Source organism: Falco naumanni, chromosome Z (assembly GCF_017639655.2).
Source record: "Falco naumanni isolate bFalNau1 chromosome Z, bFalNau1.pat, whole genome shotgun sequence".
Taxonomy (NCBI): domain Eukaryota; kingdom Metazoa; phylum Chordata; class Aves; order Falconiformes; family Falconidae; genus Falco; species Falco naumanni.
In genome coordinates, this window is record NC_054080.1 from 58103827 (window position 1) to 58123938 (window position 20112).

General features: G+C 39.1%; 1 protein-coding gene across 3 annotated transcripts in view; it reads left to right on the top strand.

Moving 5' to 3' along the window:
* Positions 1-20112, top strand: part of TNPO1 (transportin 1) — a 59590-nt gene that overhangs the window by 10483 nt on the left and 28995 nt on the right. For all 3 annotated transcript variants that reach the window (XM_040579286.1, XM_040579287.1, XM_040579288.1), the window contains 5 exons: positions 10482-10631; positions 14193-14299; positions 15393-15526; positions 17979-18060; positions 18803-18925. In XM_040579286.1, coding sequence (XP_040435220.1) covers positions 10482-10631; positions 14193-14299; positions 15393-15526; positions 17979-18060; positions 18803-18925 — 596 coding nt within the window. The remainder of the gene's footprint in view (positions 1-10481; positions 10632-14192; positions 14300-15392; positions 15527-17978; positions 18061-18802; positions 18926-20112) is intronic.

The following is a 20112-nucleotide window of genomic DNA, read 5'->3' on the forward strand; positions in this document are numbered from 1 at the left end:
CTGCAGAGCTTCCTGGTGTTTTTCTGCATGTATCCATTGTTCGTGAACTTCACACCTGTGGGCGAAAAAAGGGAAGCTGTCTTTATTTGAGGGCAGAATTAATGCAGCGTTCTGCTTGGCCTAGTGTGGCTTTCATGTTGGTGGATGTTTTATATAAATATTGCAAGAACAAAAGTGGTGTCAAAGATTACCACTTCTTAAGTAAGATTTGACATACCTAATACCTCTTTATGTGGTGAAAAAGGAAAGGAACTACTGATACGATGTGTATTCCAGTTAAAATTCAGACGGTCCATCCTTATTCCCAAAACTCGCATGTCCTTTCTCAAATCTACCTTTTTATCCTTGGGCAAGAGACAGATGACATTGTTAGTTTGTGCACAGTTTCTGTAAAATTTTGCATTTGTCTCCCTCTCCCCTGTCTGCTGGGTTCTTGTCAGGACCTAGTCTAATGAGAACATATAGACACAAATGTGTGATGGTTGTGGTGGCATTCTGCTGCCCCATATAGCTGTAGCTAGCTATCCTGTTGCAGCTGTGCAAAGCGTTTGTGATTCTGATCTTGGAATGTGTTTTAGCAACTGACTCTTCTCACCATCCTGACATAACATGGGAACTGTAGTCTTTGGTCTCAACAGGTTGTTATCATGATGGATTGATCATGGCTGGGTCTAAGGCTATCGGTCAAGGATCAGAATTGGAACTCTTACTCTGAAGGTGAATGAGCTGGAATTGAGAACAACTGCCTTAGTACTGCCTTTATCATAGGCATTAAGAATGGTCTTTTTATTTCCAAAATGCTTTGGATTTTTATAAATCAGTTAGAGCACTGTCTCTGCAATTTTTGATCTTGTTCATGTGATGACTTAGTCATTCGGAGTACCTTATTTTGACATGGAACATTGTCATGGAGAAGTATCCCCATCCTCCCGACCCCTCATTTTTGTTTCAGCAGAAGTCCATGAAGATGGTAATTTATTTTCTGGGAACCATGACACTAATAATTCATATAGCTTTGCAAGCGGAGTTTGGAATGGGGTTTTGTAACCCATTACTGGGATCCACAGTGGTGGTGTGGGTTTGGTGTGAATGTTTTCTGATGAGTGTTGAATTTGAATTTTATTTGGACAACAGGGCTCGTGAGTCTATATATATTAGCTGTACACTAGCTAATTCTTCCTTTCCATGCCTCTGTGGGGATATTGTAATGCAGATTTAAGGAAAAAGCTTTTCCTAAGTAGCTGTATGATATAGATGCTGTGAGAAGTGACAGATTGTTTATTTATTTATTTAAAGTCATGAAAGCAACTTTGAAGTTATCCAGTGGATTGAATTTTGTGATTCAGTGTTTCAGAAATGCTTTCCTGGAGCTCACTACTCTGAGGAGGCAGAATCAGAGTACGGGATCTCCATTTTTATCTTTCCCTGTCCCTGAAGCCCATACAAGGAAAGCATTGAAAAAGAACAAGTTTCTTGATCATAGAGAGAATTTCTAAAGAGCTACTGGGCATGAATCTTACCTCAAAATACCCAGTGGTCTTTGAGTAATTACCTTAGAGTCTGGGGCTGTTACCTGAGAATTAACCTACTTGTGTCCAGAAGAAACAAAGATCTGCCTGGAGATGCCTATGAGAAGCCCTGGTGATCTGACAGGAACGAAACCGCCTCTAACATTGAAAGAACTCCTCAGGTAGCTGCCTTGGAGGAGTCTGGGGCTGCTACCTGGGAATTCACCTGTATCCAGAGGAGACCAGCACACTCCTGGAGATGTCTGGGAGAATGCCCTGGACCTGCAACCAACATTGAGAAAACTCCTCGGGTAGTTACCTTGGAGGAGTCTAGCACTGTGTCATGAAGGGAGTGGTTTAGGTTAAGTCACGTAAAGAATCACCATCAAAGGCATGAGCAAAATATTTTGAATAGGAATTTGTGGCAATGCAACTTAACAAAGCTTGGTGGCAAGGTTCATTCTGTTACTTACTGCACAGATACATCACACAAAGAGGAATCAAGTTAAAATGAAGCTGGAATGATTTACAGAGACTAAAAATGTTAAACGGCAAGAGAGACCCTCCTGTTGAGTCACAAGGTTCCCCTTGCTTTCTAAACTCTTAATAGAGCTTAGGTATGGCTAGATCCAGTCTTAGTCTCGGACTTGGTCAATGCTGTATATCTAAAGGATGTCTAAGGTTTGTTCACAGTTTAAGGTTTGTCATAGGATTTAATTAAGCTACAAAAGTAACTTAATTACAGATTTGAAATGGTAATACTTATTATGATGTACCTAAATCAATTCACACTGACATGCACACAAACACAAAGGAATAGATACCTAGATATATGTATGTACAAAGGTATATATATACCTGTTATAAGTTTTCCTTGAGTTTGGTGAAATACACCAAATGCCTTGGCATTTCTCAACAGGCAAGGGGGTTGAGACTTGAGAAGCAGTCAAATCAGCCTAGGCCTCATCGTCAGCTTTTGGCAATGGTCCCCCTTAGTATTGCAGACTTGGGAATTCGTGAGCCCTGAGTGGTGCCCCACTCCAGGGGAGATGCTGGTCACAACCTGCTGCAGTCCAGGAGCTCAAAGGGTCTCACTTAGGACTGCTGTTCATAGGGTCAGAGATGATTTGCTTTAGTCAACGGTAACTTCCATCCTGTCCACAATCGTGAGTTTGTAATTACTGGAATTTTTCAAAATTCCAGTGATGGTGGTACATTAGATTCAGATAAAGAGTGTTCCTGGTCTTTTTAGGAGGTGTTATGTTTCAGATAAGGAATGCACCAAGGCTGTCAGGTGGCGCTGTGGTTGAGATAAGGAATGTTTCTGGTACAGCCAGTGCAGTTTTCCACTTCAGCCATGCAAGAGTTGCTGGTGTGGTCAGTGGATGCTTAACTGTCCAGTTCATTACATGGAGAACAAGGCTTAAGCGGGATTCCTAAGATTGTAGAGCAGCCCAGGAGAAGAGGGTGAGATGCACCACCACAGGCTGCTACCTGAGAACTCTACTGTCTCCCAAGAAGACCAACATACTCCTGGAGATACTTGTTTCCAAGCTCCTGATTGGAGGGAGTCTTTTGTGTGTTGGAGACTGATCCATACTCTGTACCTTGCTGGGAGTGCTCGCAGGCAGCTTTGGAGTGTTTCAGCCTATTGAGTCACCTAGTGCCTTCATGTACTTAATCACATTGGGTTAGGTTCTTCAGAAGTCCTGTTCACTATAAGCATTTTGGGGGCAAGTCTTGGTATATATTTTCTCTCTAGTAGCTTGTAGAGAGAAAGTACAAAAGTTTTCAGACTTTCCCTTGATTCTTAAGGTTATCAAACTTGTGGGTTTGTTTTCTATGCCTATTTCTGAAGTTCAGGTAGTCTTGGATGAGGTCTGTTTTGGCCTTGCAATAGATGTGACTTTTTGGGGGTAAGTTGGAAGTATGTAGCCAGCTATTTGACGCCTTTATTTAGTGTGTCCTGTGAGTTGAATGTAGTCTGCTGCAAGGGATAGCAGAGGATCAGTCACTTTGTTCCTAGTAAGAACTCTTGTGTAGCCAATACTAGGTCAACTAGTCCTTGGTCTGTGCCCCCCTCTGCCACCAACAAATAAACACCAGAGAGAGATGACAGTACTTTTTAGACCTTCTCAAACTGCAACAATGTCCTGCGCTTGTTACATAGTTTGGGATCTTGTAGTGAAATCATACTCTCATCGCACTAAATCTCTATTTCTTATTAAGGATTCTTCTGGTCTTGATCGAATTCTAGCACTGGTTTAACTGCAGGATCAGGTGGTGATACATAAAATGGCATTAGATAGGAAAAGTGCTGAGACAACCAATTTGTGGTGATGTGACAGAGAAGCTGAGAGTAGGAGTGAAACCTGAGGATTAGTTCTTTAAACTTTTTGTGGTTTTGGAAGCCTATAGGGATGTACAAATTTTGGCATTCTGATTGACCTGTGGTCATTATTAGTTAGAATACAGAAAATTCCGTAACTAACCAACAAGCTAATTTTGATCAGCAGTTCAACACCCTTCCCATATTATCTGCAGCTCAGTTTTATTTGCAACATTGTCTTCAGAAGCGCAGCTGTTGCTACTTATTCAATAAATATGCAACAATCAGCATTAGCAGACATTTTCAGCTTTGTTTTGGTGTCTTTACAGATGTTCCTAATCTTAGACAGTTGTGTCAGATTATTTTCTATGACTGACACAAGTCAACTGAGCACTGATTCATATGCCACTATATTTCAAGGTCATTTTGTGTTCAGAAACACTGAAAGTTTTGAAACATCATCAGTCCTGCTTCTAACACGATACCAAACCATACCAGTTTAAGCAAGAAGTGGTATACTTAAAAATCCAGCTTAAAAAAAACACAAACCCAAAACTAGACAGTTTTTCTGCTAAGAATCTCCTGAAGGTTTCTCCATACTGTATTCTTATACATTAGGGCAGAAGAAGTTTTAAATCTTCTGCTTCCCATACGACACTGCTGTGGTGGAATATTTTTTTTTATTATTTTATCTCTTTTAAAAGACAGTCTCTCAATAATGGATCAGAAATCTTCAAGTGCAGCAGACACTGGTCATGTTTTTTATCGCATTTTGTATTTGTATGTATTAAATCCATATCACTAGTTAAAACATTGAGAATGACAGCTTTTCTGAAAAATACTTAACCGGTTTAAGGCTGAAATCAACAGACACAGCAGTTTTGCTTTAGGGAAAAAGTCTTACCCTAACATTTAAAGTTGCCGACATTACAAGAGTAATAGGGAAAAATATAGCCATGCTTATAATCATTGTATCACAATCTGTGAATGGATAAATGTTACCCTCATCCTAGTCACTCGGTTCTTTTAGCAATCTAGAAAGTTATGTTGTAAGGAAGAGAGGATGAAAAGGCATGGTGAAACAAAAGCTCACCTTGAACTTGCAGGTGAGCTACAAAAACCTCATTGCTTTCATATAGGCATCCTGTGTCATACAAATCCTCATTAGAGGAAATACAGCTGGTTGAGGACACAAAAGCACTGCAGTAGCCCTAAAAAAAATTGAGATCCATGTAACATGGGTTTGTGTCCATTTGCTCTGTCTATAAACCATTAAAATCTGGAACTCGTATTAAAGGCTTGCAACAGATTTGAAAATTTACCGAGAAACAAATGGTGATTACGTGATACAGCTTTATAATAAAGTGAGGCAGTGTAAGAGGGGAATCTTCCACTGAACTGATTTGGCACCAAAGATGATAGCAAATGCCAGAGGTCTGCTTTGCTTTCTTTTTCTTGTACTGTATGTTCTTGTCAACTATACTTCCAGGTTGACTGAGATAGAAGGAGGCAAGACTGTGATCTTTTTTCTGATGGCTGAAGCATATGGCTGACAGCACTTATCACAGAATCTATGAAGACTAAAGAGTGTATTACTCAGCTCATAGCCCATCTGCCTGTAATCTCGGTGTTACAGCAAGAACTCAATCCAGACCTATATTACTGTCTTCTGACAGTGTAGCTGTTAAGTTATTGAACACCCTGGATTCCATAAATACCTTTGTGTAGTCATATCAGAAAATCTTTCTCTCAAACTAAGATTTTGACTATGGTATGTTTTGGGTTGGGTTGGGTTTTTTTTGTGTTTTTGGGTTGTTTTTTTTCCCAAATGCCAGGGTATCAGGTTCTGTCCTGCTTCTCTAGCTCAAGTGATTGCTGTGTGCTTAGCACCAAGTCCTTTGTGACTTTTGCTTGTCACCTCTCAGTATGGTGATGGTTAGTTTTGCTTTTTTTAAAAAAAAATCTTTATTCTTTTTCTCACTTGATGAATTCTTTTTCATTCATCAGAGATGCGTTTTTTGCTATGAATCCCATGGAATCTTTGTTGCAGGTATATAATACAAACACTTAGCATACAGAATAGTCTTTCTTTTATGTTGGCTGAAAGAATCAATTTAAGTTCTTCATGAGCTGCATACCATAGGATAGTTCATGAAGAAAAAAATGGTGCTAAAGTTTCACCTTCATGTGACCTTGATTTTTATCTAAACCAGCTGGCTAATCTGCCTATTTCTGACACAAGGAACTTAATAGTACCTGTGTCTCTGGTTAAATTGGAGCTGTTGCCTTGTCCCTTTTGTAATTGTAACCAGGCATTCTAAAGGATTAATGTTTTTCTTCAATGCACTGTTTAATATTTTCATATTGGACTTTATGCTAATATTGGCTAATGTACTGTATTTAGTCAGGTTTGGTTTTGACTTCTTTCACCCCCAGAAGATACTGCTGGCTGATACAGAATGAGTAACTATTGCATTCTGCATCTAACCAGCTGCTGACAATGATGGGTTTATTGTGGCTTGAGAGCATTTTAAATCTGTGGAAGCATAGAACAGGCTGGGTTGGAAGGGACTGTAAAGATTATCTAGTTCCACCCCCATGCCATAGGCACGCACACTTTCACTAGCCCAGGTTTCTCAAAGCCCCATCCAGCCTGGACTTGAGCATTTCCAGGGATGGGGCATCCACAGCTTCTCTGGGCAGCCTGTTCCAGTGACTCGCCACTCTCACAGTAAGGGATTTCTTCCTAATGTCTAATGTAAATCTACCCTCTTTCAGTTTAAAGCCATTGCCCCTTGTCCTATCACCACATGCCCTTGTAAAAAGTCCCTCTCCCTACAAGCTCTCTTGCAGGCCCCCTTTAGGCACGAGAAGGCTGCTATAAGGTCTCCCCGGAGCCTTCTCTTCTCCAGGCTGAACAAACCCAGCTCTCTCAGCCTGTCCTCATAGGAGAGGTGCCCCAGCCCTCTGATCATCTGTGTGGCCCTCCTCTGGACTCACTCCAGCAGGCCCATGTCCTGTGCTGGTTTTGGCTGGGGTAGAGTTAATTTGCTGTACAGTAGCTGGTACGGGGCTATGTTTTGGACTTGTGCTGGCAATAGTGTTGATAATACAGAGATGTTTTTGTTACTGCTGAGCAGGCCTTACACAGAATCAAGGCCTTTTCTACTTCTCACCCCACCCCACCAGAGAGTAGGTTGGGGGTGCGCAAGAATTTAGGAGGGAGAACAGCTGGGACAGCTGATCCCAAGTGGCCAGAGGGATATGCTGTACCATATCAAGTCATGCTCAGCGTATAAAGCTGGGGGAGGAAGGAGGAAGGAGGGGGACGTTTGGAGTGGTGACATTTGTCTTCCCAAGTAACCATCACACGTGATGGAGCCTGGCTTTCCTGGGGATGGATGAACACCTGCCAGTTGGTGGGAAGTGGTAAATTAGTTCCTTGTTTTGCTTTGCTTGTGTGCGTGGCTTTTGCTTTACCTATTAGCTCTCTTTATCTCAAGCCACGAGTTTTCTTACTTTCACTCTTCCAGTTCTCTCCCCCATCCCACTGCAGAGGAATGAGTCAGTGGCTGCGTGGGGCTTAGTTGCTGGCTGGGGTTAAACCGCAACACCTTCTTATGTTGAGGGTCCCAGAGCTCAACACAGTACTCCGCGTGGGGTCTTACAAGAGCAGAGTAAAGAGGGGAAATCGCCTCCTTTGACCTGCTGGTCATGCTTCCTTTGATGCAGCCCAGGGTACAGTTGCTGTTCTGGGCTGAAAGCACATATTACTTGGTCATATTGTCCTAATTGTTATCAATACCCCAAAGTCTTTCTCCTCAGGGCTGCTCTTAATCCATTGGCCAACCCAGCCTGTATCTGGGCTTGGGATTGCCCCAGCCCAGGTGCAGGACCTTGCACTTGGCCTTGTTGAACTTCATGAGGTTCACACAGGCCCACCTCTCAAACCCATCAAGGTCCCTCTGGATGGCACCCCTTACAATCCAGCATGTCAGCCGCACCACACGGCTTGGTGTTGGCAAGCTTTCTGAGGGTGCACTTGATCCCATTGTCCATGTTGCCGACATGGTGTTCAGCAGGACTTGTCCCAATACAGACCTCTGAGGAATGTCACTCATCACTGGTCTCCATTTGGACATGGAGCTGTTGACCACAACTATGTAAGTGCGACCAGCCAGCCAGTTCCTTATCCACTGAGTGGTCTGTCCATCAAATCCATGTCTCTCCAGTTCAGAGACAAGGATGTCGTGTGGGACGATAGTCAAATGCTTTGCACAAGTCCAGGTAGATGACAGAGGAAATTAAGGAAGACATTTGGCTTCCTTCCTTGCCACAGGCAACTTTGAATCTTAGTAACAATTTGTGGAGGACTGGATTTCTTGAAGATGTGTGTACCTATCAGTGGGTTACAGTTATGTAAAACAATCAGAGTTTGATTTTTTTAATTGGTGTAAAAGTTCATGTGGAGATTTTACTTTTAATTCAGAATATTTCAGGCAAATCTGAGACTGATAAAGAGTTCAAGTGAGAACTTATTTCTTTAGGTCACTCTCCACCTCATCTTCATTAATAATATCTCCAAAACTTCAAACAAAATTACTTGATTTAACTTGCCAAGTAGTGACTACTAATAATAGCAGTAGTACTTGCGACATCTCACAACCAAGTTATGTGGCTGAGAAATGTTTGTCCACTCATTCAGTCTTCAGTATTTTTACTTAAAATAATAAAGCCTTTCTTCTCTCCTTCTCCGTTGTCCCAGATAAGTTATTGGCCCTTGAAATGCAGTGCTGTATAATTGAAATATCTAAACAATATAAAAATTAGAAGTTTTATATTGGTGGGTATTTACAGCTATAGTATAGGTAAAGCTATAGAGTTATTTCAAAGGTGTATGCATAGTGTGGCTTCCTGGTTTGTGATGTTACTGAATTCTATGTAAAGGATACATTTGTAAATCAACACATATATAGTTATGGAGCATGAAAAATAGTGCTTCTTTAGGAGAACTGAAATATGAACATAAAAACAAGACTCGTAATTATATGATGGCGGCCTGTTTTGGCATTCAAATAAAATCAGTTGAAATTAATTTTAGTTCCTGATCAGCCAGACAAAACCCCTCTTCAGAAAAGTTTCTGTTCTAACTAGCATAGATCACAATGGAAAGTGTCTTTAATGTTCATCAGTCAGACCTTGTGAGTGTAGTGAGTTTTGGTGTTGTGATGCAGTAGCTCTAGTTTGAAAATACTTTCTGTTTGAAAGTTGTATCTCTTATTTGGCTTATCCTTATTTCTGTTGGGATGTTAATAGTTTTGAATGCCCAGAATAGATCCATGTCTAAACTAATTCTTGACAAAAAGGAACTTTGAGCATCCTTATTTCTTGCCCAAATCAAGACTTCATACAAAAAAAAATTCAACAAGTGACTAAAATGCTAATTAAAATTCACTTACTGTGCTGATTAGGGTTGCTGGAAACTGTAAATTCAAGTTTTCATGTACTAAAAACTAATCCTTTCTATCTAGAATATCTGAATCTCACTTCCAGCATATTTCAGAAGGATTGCCAAGTTACTCGTGCTCTTGCTTGAAGAACCAAGCATGAGTCTGCTCCAATATAAATGAAAAATCTAGGCTGTTCTTTTTCTGTTCCTCTTGTCCCAATAATTTACAGAAATTTGCAAGTGTCCTGCTTTTGTCAGGGGTAGAACTCATTTTCTTCTCAGTAGCTGGAGCAGTGCTGTGTTTTGGATTTGGTGTGAGAACAATGCTGACAGCACACTGATGCCTTTAGTTGTTGCTGGATGAAATTTATACTGAGTCAAGCAGTTTTCAGTTTCTTAGGTCCTGCCAGCAAGAAGGCTGGAGGGGCACAAGAAATTGGTAGGGGACACAGCCAGGTGACCTGGACTAGCCAGAGGGATATTCCATACCATAGAATGTCATGCTTGGTATATAAACTGGTGGGAGTTGGCCGGGGTCTTGGGATTGCTGCTCGGGGACTGGCTGGGCATCGGTCAGCAAGGGGCAAGCAATTGTGCATCACTTGGGTTTTATTTCCCTTCCCTTTGGATTTTATTCCTCTCTCCCTCTCTCCTTTTTCTCATTATTATTATTATCATCATAATTATATTTCCGTTATTAAACTGTTCTTACTTCAACCCTTGAGTTTTACCTTTTTCCAATTCTCTTCCCCATCGTGGGGGAGTTGGCAGGGGAGGGTGGAGTGATCAAGCTGCTGGTACTTTGTTGCTAGCCAGCCACCTACAGCTGGCAAAAAGAGCTTAGTGGAGAGTACTCAAACTGTCGTCTGAACTTAAATTCTTACTCAGTTCAAATCAGTTCTGGTAACTTTGTTCTTACAGTTCACACTATATAACACTTAACTGTTAACATTGTTTAAAAACTTTTTTCCCCTTCTCTCTCTAATTATTAATTTAATAGATTAGTAGAACAGATGATATTTAAAGGGATCACAATACCTTATTTTGTAGAAAAATTGAACACTATTTCTGTGGGACTAGGGGGTGGACGATTTACTATATATGTGTATATAAGTTTTGCTTTTTTGCATTGTTCTGGCAGTCTGTCTTATTCCTGTGAGCTGATTGAAGGTTGACGAGTTATTTTCTGTTGCAGATGAACCAACACGTTCCTTGAGTGGTCTAATCTTGAAGAATAATGTAAAAGCACATTTTCACAACTTTCCCAGTGGTGTAACTGACTTCATTAAAAGCGAATGTCTGAACAATATTGGTGATTCATCCCCCTTAATTAGAGCTACTGTAGGTAAGTTTGCTCTTATTGCTGTCTTTTGCTTAGTCTATTGCTTCACTAGTGATGTGAAGAGTTACTAAACTCCTAAAACTGTTTGCTTCTGGTAATTGTCACAACTTCACTGTTTAAATGCTGATATTTCTCTTCAGTGTGAATATCCAAGTGTCACACTTACTTTTGCTTTCTGTTCTCTTAGAATTGATTTAGCAATTCAGTTCATATCCCTTGAAATATAACTGAACAGAAGTTTTATTTGAATCTACTAAAATTGAGCTTGCTGCCAATTTCTGTGCCTAAAAACAGGGACAAGGTGAAGGTTTGGCTTTAGAACTATGTAAGCACTCCTCCTGCATCGATGAAACACTTCTGTTACCTGACTTCCTGCCCCCTATATGCAGATATACACACATCCCTTTGGGGAATCATTATACTATGCATAACGCATTCACATAATGACTTTCTGTTTTTAAATACCTTCTGTCAGAAAACAGTAGATGAAGTGTGGTGTGCAGAACATCATAGAACTGGAAGTGACCTAAGAGATGATCTAGTTCCTTTGAATTTTTGTTGTTACATGGATTTCTGATTTCTTAGGTACTTTGTTTTAGTGCACCTCTTCCATAAAATATGCATATTTGCTTTATGTTTACTTATTTCTAGGTAAAGTTGCTTTTCTGTCTGCTTTTTGAGAATATGATTTCCTCCAGTTACTGCAATCATTGTAGTAATTTTCCTTGTCCATTCAAAGAACTAGAAAAAAGTAGAATGAATATATATTTGAGTGTAGTAGAGAAAATGAAGGTGAGTGTCTGTTCAGAAAGAAATTCAGCTTGTATCAGCTAATTCCTCTTACAAAATAATCTAATTTTTCTATAGGATTCCTTCTCCAGACATCTGGCTTATGGACTGTGGGCTAGAGAAAAATGCTCATCTCTTAGCTTTTTCCTGCTGTCTTGTCAGTTGTTAAGCTGCTTTACTATGAATTTTATTAATGTCTTGTTTTCTTAATGACACTAGAAACAAGTCTTTGAGTGGCAGGTACTTTTGTGATTTCAGTTTGTAGAAGAGTCACACTTGCTTGTTTGTTCATAGGAATTGTCAGTGGAGTACAATGATGTTGACTGAAGAATATATTCCAGCTCTATTTAGTTTACTGCCTTGGGGTTTTTTGGTGGTGGTGGTTTGTGTCATGGGTTTTTTTGGCGAGTGGGAGAGTTGTTTGTTTTCAAGCAGTTATTCTTGATTTCTGCTAGTACAAAATACTTGCCGATTAGTAGCTCAGTTACTGTTCAGCTCTAAGGGATCCTTTCAGGGATTATTCAAGCATGTATGAACTCTGAAGATGAGTAGCAACTGATGAACTGTATGCTTGCCTAAAAGTTGCTATTTAGTGCATGCCATTTAAACTAATGACATGTTGGATCCTTGTAGCCTTAATAGTGAGATTGGTCCTGTGCTCGCTGGTACTAGCTAGGTGTAAATGTATTACTGACTACCTAGGCTGCCTTGGTTGCATATGAGTTGGCATGTGATAGAGCTGCTCTTTGGGATGTGTACTGGTTTTTGCAGTTCAAGCACAATCAATTTAATTAGTCAATTTCAAATAAGATCTCTGGAATTCTGAGAGGAAGATGACAAGTACATCAAAATACCATCATAGAAGATTTAATGCAGCATTCACTCTCCTTTGTGGTTCCTAGCATCTAGTGTTTACCAGGCAAAAGCTGATAATACTTTTTGGCCAAGGTAGAAGGAAACTAATTAAGTCCATCCTCAGAATTCACCTCACTGAGGACAAGGAGCATGGCAATAGAGTCGATTTTAGAACTGTGACTTGAGACCAAATGGTGACTACACATTGTTGTATTCTCACTTATCTTTTACCTCTTTCAATCCTGAAATGTGTACGAGTGTGGAACTTCTCTGTGCTGTTTTTAAACAGCTCTGGGTATACTTGTAATATGCACAAGTTTTACAGCTGAAGGAAAGACTCTTTGAAAACTGCTTTAAGTGTTCTTCCAAAAGGCTTATCCCAAATAGTAACAGGATAACCTAGGAGGAAATACTTCCAGATGCATAGGCAAAAAGTGATCTGAGGCCACTGCCTCTTGCAACAGAGCTGTGTGCAGTTTAGACCATTCATGTCATTATGAACTTTCTGTACAGGTCTGAAAAGAAGCCATTTAATGCTGTGCTAGTGTTTTTTAAATGGTAAGGGGACACTTCGGTGGGGACAAATAAAAAGAACAGTATCAAACTGTTCAGTTTTTGTGATGTTCATTTGTGATGTTCAGTTTAATTAAAAAGAAAAGTGGATCATTAAGCTGCAGTACAAGTAAAATAAGTATTTTTTTTTATTAATGCATCTGATATTCTTTGTAGGACCATAATATTCAGGAGAAGTGCAGTCTTTAAGACTCCATAGATCTCCATAGGCATAGGGAATCTTTTCTATTCGTTGCAGTTATGAAGAGAACTGGACAAACTACTTCCAGAGCTGTAAAATTGTGTTTTAATTCTGTCCCCATTTTTGCCCTTTGTCTTTGTGGGCTTTGCAGCCTATTGCATCAAAGAAAACATCATGCAAAATACTTTTTTAGTTACTGTGTGTCTTTATTTACTGTGTCCAGAATGTCCTTATCTCTGTAATGGTGTCCCATATTCTGGTGTAAACAACAGGAATTGTAACATTTTCTGCCAAAGAAAAATGGTAAATTGTAATTTGCTCAATGAAAAAGCTTAGGAAAGCTTTTTCATCACTTGTCACTTAGGAGATTACTAGTTGTAGTATCAAGTTCTGTGTTCATACTCATTAGAAGTAACTGCGAGTAGAATAACGAATTATGCTACCCGTTTCATTTTGTCCTGAGGCAAAATGGATTCATAGAAAGTCAGTCCTAGTTCATACGCAGCCTTCCATGTTCCTGCCACCTAATTAGTTTTTCCTGGGGTTTCTGTGTGTGCTGGAAACAGAGCTGACCTGTCTGTTTGCTGGATCTCAGTCAGCCAGCCAACCCCTAAAGGTGATCACTGGGTGACCTGTTTTAGCATGTAAGCTCTTAGTAGGTATTTCGGTCTTAGAATGCATCCCTAATGTTTTGTGTAAGCACAGTAAAGTTGTGAAAACATAACTTACCACTGGGTTGTAAGTTTACTGAATGACAGATTCCCACATTCATGCTTTTGTATTATAATAAAGAAATTACTTGAGGTGGGTACTCTATATTTACTGGATGTCTAGATTTGTACATTGTCTAGTAAATTTAGAGCCAAAGCTGCCATGCAGTGTTTGGGCATGATTCTTTCCTTAACTGGATTTACTTTGTGCTTGATTTCTCATGACTGAGTCCTTCATGGTAGCAGGAAGGGATAACCCACCTTTGCATTTCAAAGCCCTTCAAATACCATTTGTAATTAAATGTACTTCCTGGTTTTATGCTTGCCAGTTCTTTACAAAATAAGAAATTTCTTAACTACTTAGGTCTTTGAGAGGAGAAGAATGAGAAAAACTGGTATGAAATATGTGAAGATGTATATGAGATCTCATTTTCTTCATCCCTCTCATTCCTTTAGGCATTTTGATAACAACCATTGCTTCAAAAGGGGAGTTACAGAATTGGCCTGAACTCTTACCAAAGCTTTGCAGCCTGTTGGATTCTGAAGATTACAATACCTGTGAGGTAAGGAGACTTCTAGAAATAGAAGATTATAGTTTGAATTTGATTATTTTTATCTCTCTTCATAGACACAATGTATATGTATAGCATTGCATGTGTGTGTGTGTATATGCACATATGTTCTCCTCAGAGAACAGTGGCTCAAATTTGATGCTTTTTTTCTGCCTGCATTCCATGTTCTTACTGTTTATCAAAACAAATTTGTTTTCTTTGCATAAAAGCAGAAAAAGACTGCAGATGGGTAGTCATAGTATCTCAGCAGAGAAATGTTCTCAAGTTTCCACTCTGTGGTGCCTAATCTTTTAAGTGTCGTCAGCATCATCAAGTTGACCCTGAATTTTCTCTTACTTAAAAGTAATGTTCATTATTCTTGTAACTTAATCTGGAAAAACAATCTGTCATTCCTGTGTCAGGGTGAAATGAACTGTCTTGTCCAGTTTAGATGAAGAAAAAAAAAACAAAACAATTGTTTTAAACTTTGAGGAGACAAAAAGCATTGTCTGATTTTAAAAAAATTTAAAATCGGTGATCACATGGTTTTAGTTACTTGATACTGTCTCCATTGAATGCGTGTGAAGCATTATGTGTAAAGTAATCCTCAGAGATAGGATAATGGTCCAACACATCATGCTGTTATGTAGTGGTTTAGTGCTGCTTTCTCAAGGAAAAGAAAAAAGCACTTGAAAATGAAACTCAAATTGACCATCATATCCAGAGTTCTGTTTTGCCCCATAATAAACTATGAAAGGAAATACAGTTAGATATGTAATTAAATTGGATAGTTCTGCATGTGGACACTTATTTCTCAAATAATATCTAGCTTTTAAGCTTTTTTTTAAAATATGACTGAACAGATGGGCATGGAATGCTGAAATTAAAACTGACTCGCCTAGCTTGAGAGTTTACAGGTGCAAGTATAAAGTGCTTAAAAGCCTTTAAGGATGTTTCAATTTAACTCCATATTTAGTTAGCTGCATTTAATGTGTTAACTAGCTATATTTACTGTGTTGTGCTGAAATTACCTGTTCTGTACAAAACCTGAAATTTTGCTTTCTTCAGAATGTGTAATAAGAGATTTTTATATTTTTTTAAACAGGGTGCTTTTGGCGCTCTTCAGAAGATATGTGAAGATTCTGCTGAAATTTTAGATAGTGATGTATTGGACCGACCACTCAATATCATGATACCTAAGTTCTTGCAGTTCTTCAAGCATAGCAGTCCAAAAATAAGGTAGGTTTAGGTGTTGTACTGCAGTTTCCTGTTAATTTTTTTTTACATGAGCAGCAAGGTAGGCATTTTATAGATCTGTTAAAAATGTGTTTAATGTTTTTAAATGATTCTGCAGAAAGCCACAGAGATTCCATGTGTCAGTAATTTCCTTGTTTATCTGCTTAGTTAATAAAACAGTGTCACGTCATTATAGATCTTCCAAATGTGCAGTCAGCCTACAGTTTTGAAAATCACAGTTTCTTTAAAGTTTTTGCATGTTTGTATGAAAAATTCGATGCTGTGGTTAGAACTTTAATACTCTGATTAGAAAGAACAATTTTGCATTCACTTTGTAATGACTTCAGCAATGGGAGAGTCAATATTATTTTCCTGACAATAATTTCTGAGTTCTTGCAGAAAATGTTTTCTGCTTTAATTGCACCTAAGCCTAGAAAGCTCTTTATCTTTCAGCTGAATCAAGTTAAATGGGTTCATCGTCTTGTCACTGTAAAACTGTATTAATCTCTTCAAAGTAACACAAGTATAGGATAGGATAAGAATTCCAGAATTAAATTGTTATTGCTAATATTCATTACAAAGAACAGTAGCTTTTACCCTGAAACAAGCCAACTGTGTGCCTCTGCCACAAAGGAGGTTGATGGTATCCTGGGCTGGAGTGTTGCCAGCTTGTTAAGGGAGGTGGTTCTTCCCCCTCATCTTCCAGATGAGGCCACACCTGGGGGTGGTCCAGTGTACTGTGTCCAGTTCTGGGCTGTCCAGTGCAAGAGAGACATGGACATGCTGGAGAGAGTCTAGAAAAAGGCTGTGAAGCTGATGAAGGGACTGAAGCACTTGTCCTATGAGGAAAGACTAAGGGAGCTGGGTGGGACTCGGGGAGCTCATCAATGTATGTAAATACCTGAAGGGAGGGAGCAAAAATGGCATGGCCGGTCTCTTTCCAGAGGTGCCTAGTGACAAAACCAGAAGCAACAGACACAAACTGAAACACAGGAGGTTCCCTCTGAACGTCAGAAAACACTTTTTTTACTGTGAGAGCGACCAAGTACTGGGACAGATTGCCTACAGAGGTGATGGAGTCTCCATTCTTGGAGATACTCTGAAGACATCTGGACATGGTCCTGGGCAATTGGCTGTAGGTAGCCCTGCTTGAGCAGAGGGCTTGGACCAGTTGACCTCCAGAGGTGCCTTCCAACCTCAACTGTTCTGTGATTCACTGTAATTCTGAAAAATTTGGTTTTTTAACTCCTGTTTGAAAGTTAATTGGAAAGATTCTGCATGTTGGAGGTGGCAATTCTTTATTGCCTGCAGTAGTTGATGGTGAAGACTAAAAGGAAGAGTGTAACCTGGAATATTTCATGATAGGATTCAAATAAGATTTAGAAAATCACCTAAAATAGATGCACACTAAGAAAAATGTGTAACAAAGCATGAACTTGCTCTTATTATTGACAAACTTAATACTTCCCTGGAGCTGGAAGAGATGAGAAAAACATGCTTTTTTTCCTTACCACATTATACAGTCTTCACTTTTTTCCTGTGCTGCAATGTTTGTGGCTTTGAAATTGTTAAACGAGTTTCAAGTTTGAAGCAGGCCACCTGCTGACCTGCAGCCTGGTTTCAGTGCACAGTGCTGAAGTATGAAAACTGCTAGTAGTGTCAGTAAAATACTTTCTATTTAAATCTCTTTAAAAAGAGACAACTTTTGAACCATGTTTTGAGGCAGCCTTCCAAGAAACATCTGAACAGATTTGGAGTTACATTAGTAAAAACACTTCAATGGATCTTCAAAGGCTTTAACAGGTAGTTTTACATTGTGCCTTTACTTAGGGAATTTGACTTTTGTATCTCTGAGAATGAGAGACCTGTAAGTAGTGGCTTGCATGAAATGGAAAGGAAGAACTAACGTTTCTCTTTTTGGTATGTTTCTACCAGAAGTGTTTTAGTATGTATCCTACTATACGTGTGTGTTGTTCAAAGCTACAGCTATATTGTTGACAAATACAGGTCTTGCTAAATACTAAAAATATCGCAAAGGCAGTTGGATACTTAACAACAAAGAAGGTCATGCTAAAATGTCACTATTTCACTATGTTAACTTGTATGGAATTGTTAATATCTAATAAGATCAGTAATGATAATATACTGAAAAAGAACATCCTTACATACTGTTTGGAACAAACATGCCAGGTGTAGTCATTCTGCTCTTGTTTTTATTTACTGAATACTGTATTTTAAAATATTTATTAGATATATCAGAGTATAAGGTGGTACTTAAGATGTGGTTTAGTAATTTTGGTTGGTAATACTGCAGATGTGCAGATTTGTTCCCCCTTGCCTCTAGAAGATGTTCGAACCTTGCAGTTTGCTTCCTAATGTTTTCAATTTTATGAGCAGTTTAGAAATTTGTTTTTAACTCATAAAAAAGCGTATATTTTAACTGTTCCATTTGTAGGTCTCATGCTGTTGCATGTGTCAATCAATTTATCATCAGCCGAACTCAAGCTCTTATGTTACACATCGATTCTTTTATTGAGGTGGGTGTGCATTCTTGGTTTGGGGGGGTTGAGTCAGATTACATATCTGATTTATCAAGAGTTTTGAATTATGTTTTACAACCGCTTCTACCCTCAAACTCCTCGTTTCTGGCTGCCCATTTTTACTTCAATCCCCATGGACTGAAGTTCATTCTGTATGCTTGTGCTCAGAATTGATTAGTCTAAGCACTCTTCAAGCCCAAAAATAGTATTTTGAAAATGCTTCCTCTTCCTAAGTAGAGGAAACGCTTGTTCATAAAGGTGTAAAAATAATGGCAGCACTCTGTCACTTAACTGTGATGGAAGGTGCAATACAAGGCTCATCATGTCACGTGGGTCCATCTGCGTCTCTCTGAATACTGCTACTGAATATGGATAACAAGAGTGATATTTTAGGTTATCTAGAGTATTTAATTTGATGCTGTTGTTACTGACAGAGTTTTCTGGCTTCAGAAACATGGAGAACTTAATTCATGTTCAGGAGGAAAAAAAGTCCAGGAAATGCTGTTCTTGTGTCCATGCTAATATTACATAGTGTTTTGTTTATGTGTAAAATACACATCAAGAGTCTGTAGAGTTCATTTGATAAACCATATGTCTTTAAGAAATAAAAAGGTATTCTGAGGTGTGGGAGAGTACAGAAGTACATATGTGCATACTTTTGTTTGCCAGTAATGTCAATTTAAATACAAGCTGAACTAGCTGAACAAGGGATTTTTATACTGGTACTGCTTTCCAACAGAATCTGTTTGCACTTGCTGGTGATGAGGAGCCTGAAGTGCGCAAAAATGTTTGCCGTGCTCTGGTAATGTTGCTGGAAGTTCGAATGGATCGCCTGCTTCCACATATGATTAGTATAGTTGAGGTGAGTCATTTCCCAGACTGCATGCTGAAAAACCTGTTTGGGGTTGCAGAAATAAATTTTTAAAAAGCAGCATTCATCAGAACAGGTATGTTACTCTTGCACTTGTTTACTCTTAATTTTCCTTCAAGACTTGAGATTGCAAAACTTTCTTGTTAGCTAATTGCCAACTTGACATTGATGTGTTTGATAGGCAATGTCTATGGCAGTTTATTCTTCATTAAGTTAATTGATCCGGAAACAGTCAGGATCAGCTATACTATGGAGCAGCCAGGCACTGCTTGACCCCCAAGTGAGAAGGTAGTGTTAAAAATCTAGTGCTAGTGCTGATACTGCTATAGTTTACACATTGAAGCTGTCACTTTTTTGGGATGTGTTGACCATAACAAGGATAAAGCATGTTATTAAATATAGCTGAGATGCCCTTTGAACTACTAACAATGTTGTCTCCCATTGCATTCAGCTGTAGAGGTTAATGTCGTTCAACAGTTCCTTTCCCTTTCTAAATTAGTGGAGACTTGTCTACCAGAGGACCAGTTGGCTCTGGATTTTCAAGCCCTCTGGGGAAAAATGCCAAATCTCTTAAGGTACATTAAGGAAGTCTTGGCTGCAATGAGTAGGACATTTTTCAACTCTTCTGAGCTGCAATCTGTTGACAACTCAGAATAGAGCAGTATTTCTGTTACTGTGAGTTCTTAATCGCAATAGTGAACCTTTAGGAGCAGCTTGTGATTTAGTGCAATTCTGTAGGAAGGGGTGCTGTTCTTGGCAAGTCGTGCATCCCTGAAATGCATAAGGACAATAAAGGTCCCTCCATTCTATTTAATTATGAGAATAAAATGGTATTCTGAAGCAACTGAAGAGGGATTTCTTTTGCTCTAAATTAGTGTACAAGGAAAGGTGGCTGCACAGGCTTCCATGAGGTTTTCTAAACTGAATGGGAGAACCAACTGTTTCAGAAATAAGGGCTGACATGAAAGAATACAGAAATTACTATTTTGGATGTTGCAAGAGCCTTCCCTAAATCATTTTGGCAGTTGTCTGTAAGAAATTAATGTACCAGCATTAGGCTTTCTGTTTGTGCAGCTATTTGATTATTTATGGATTAAATTTTAATAGCAAGCTGAAAGATTTTATACTGAATCTCTGAATTGCCGTTCATGCTAGAAAAATGTGAGATTGCCACCCCC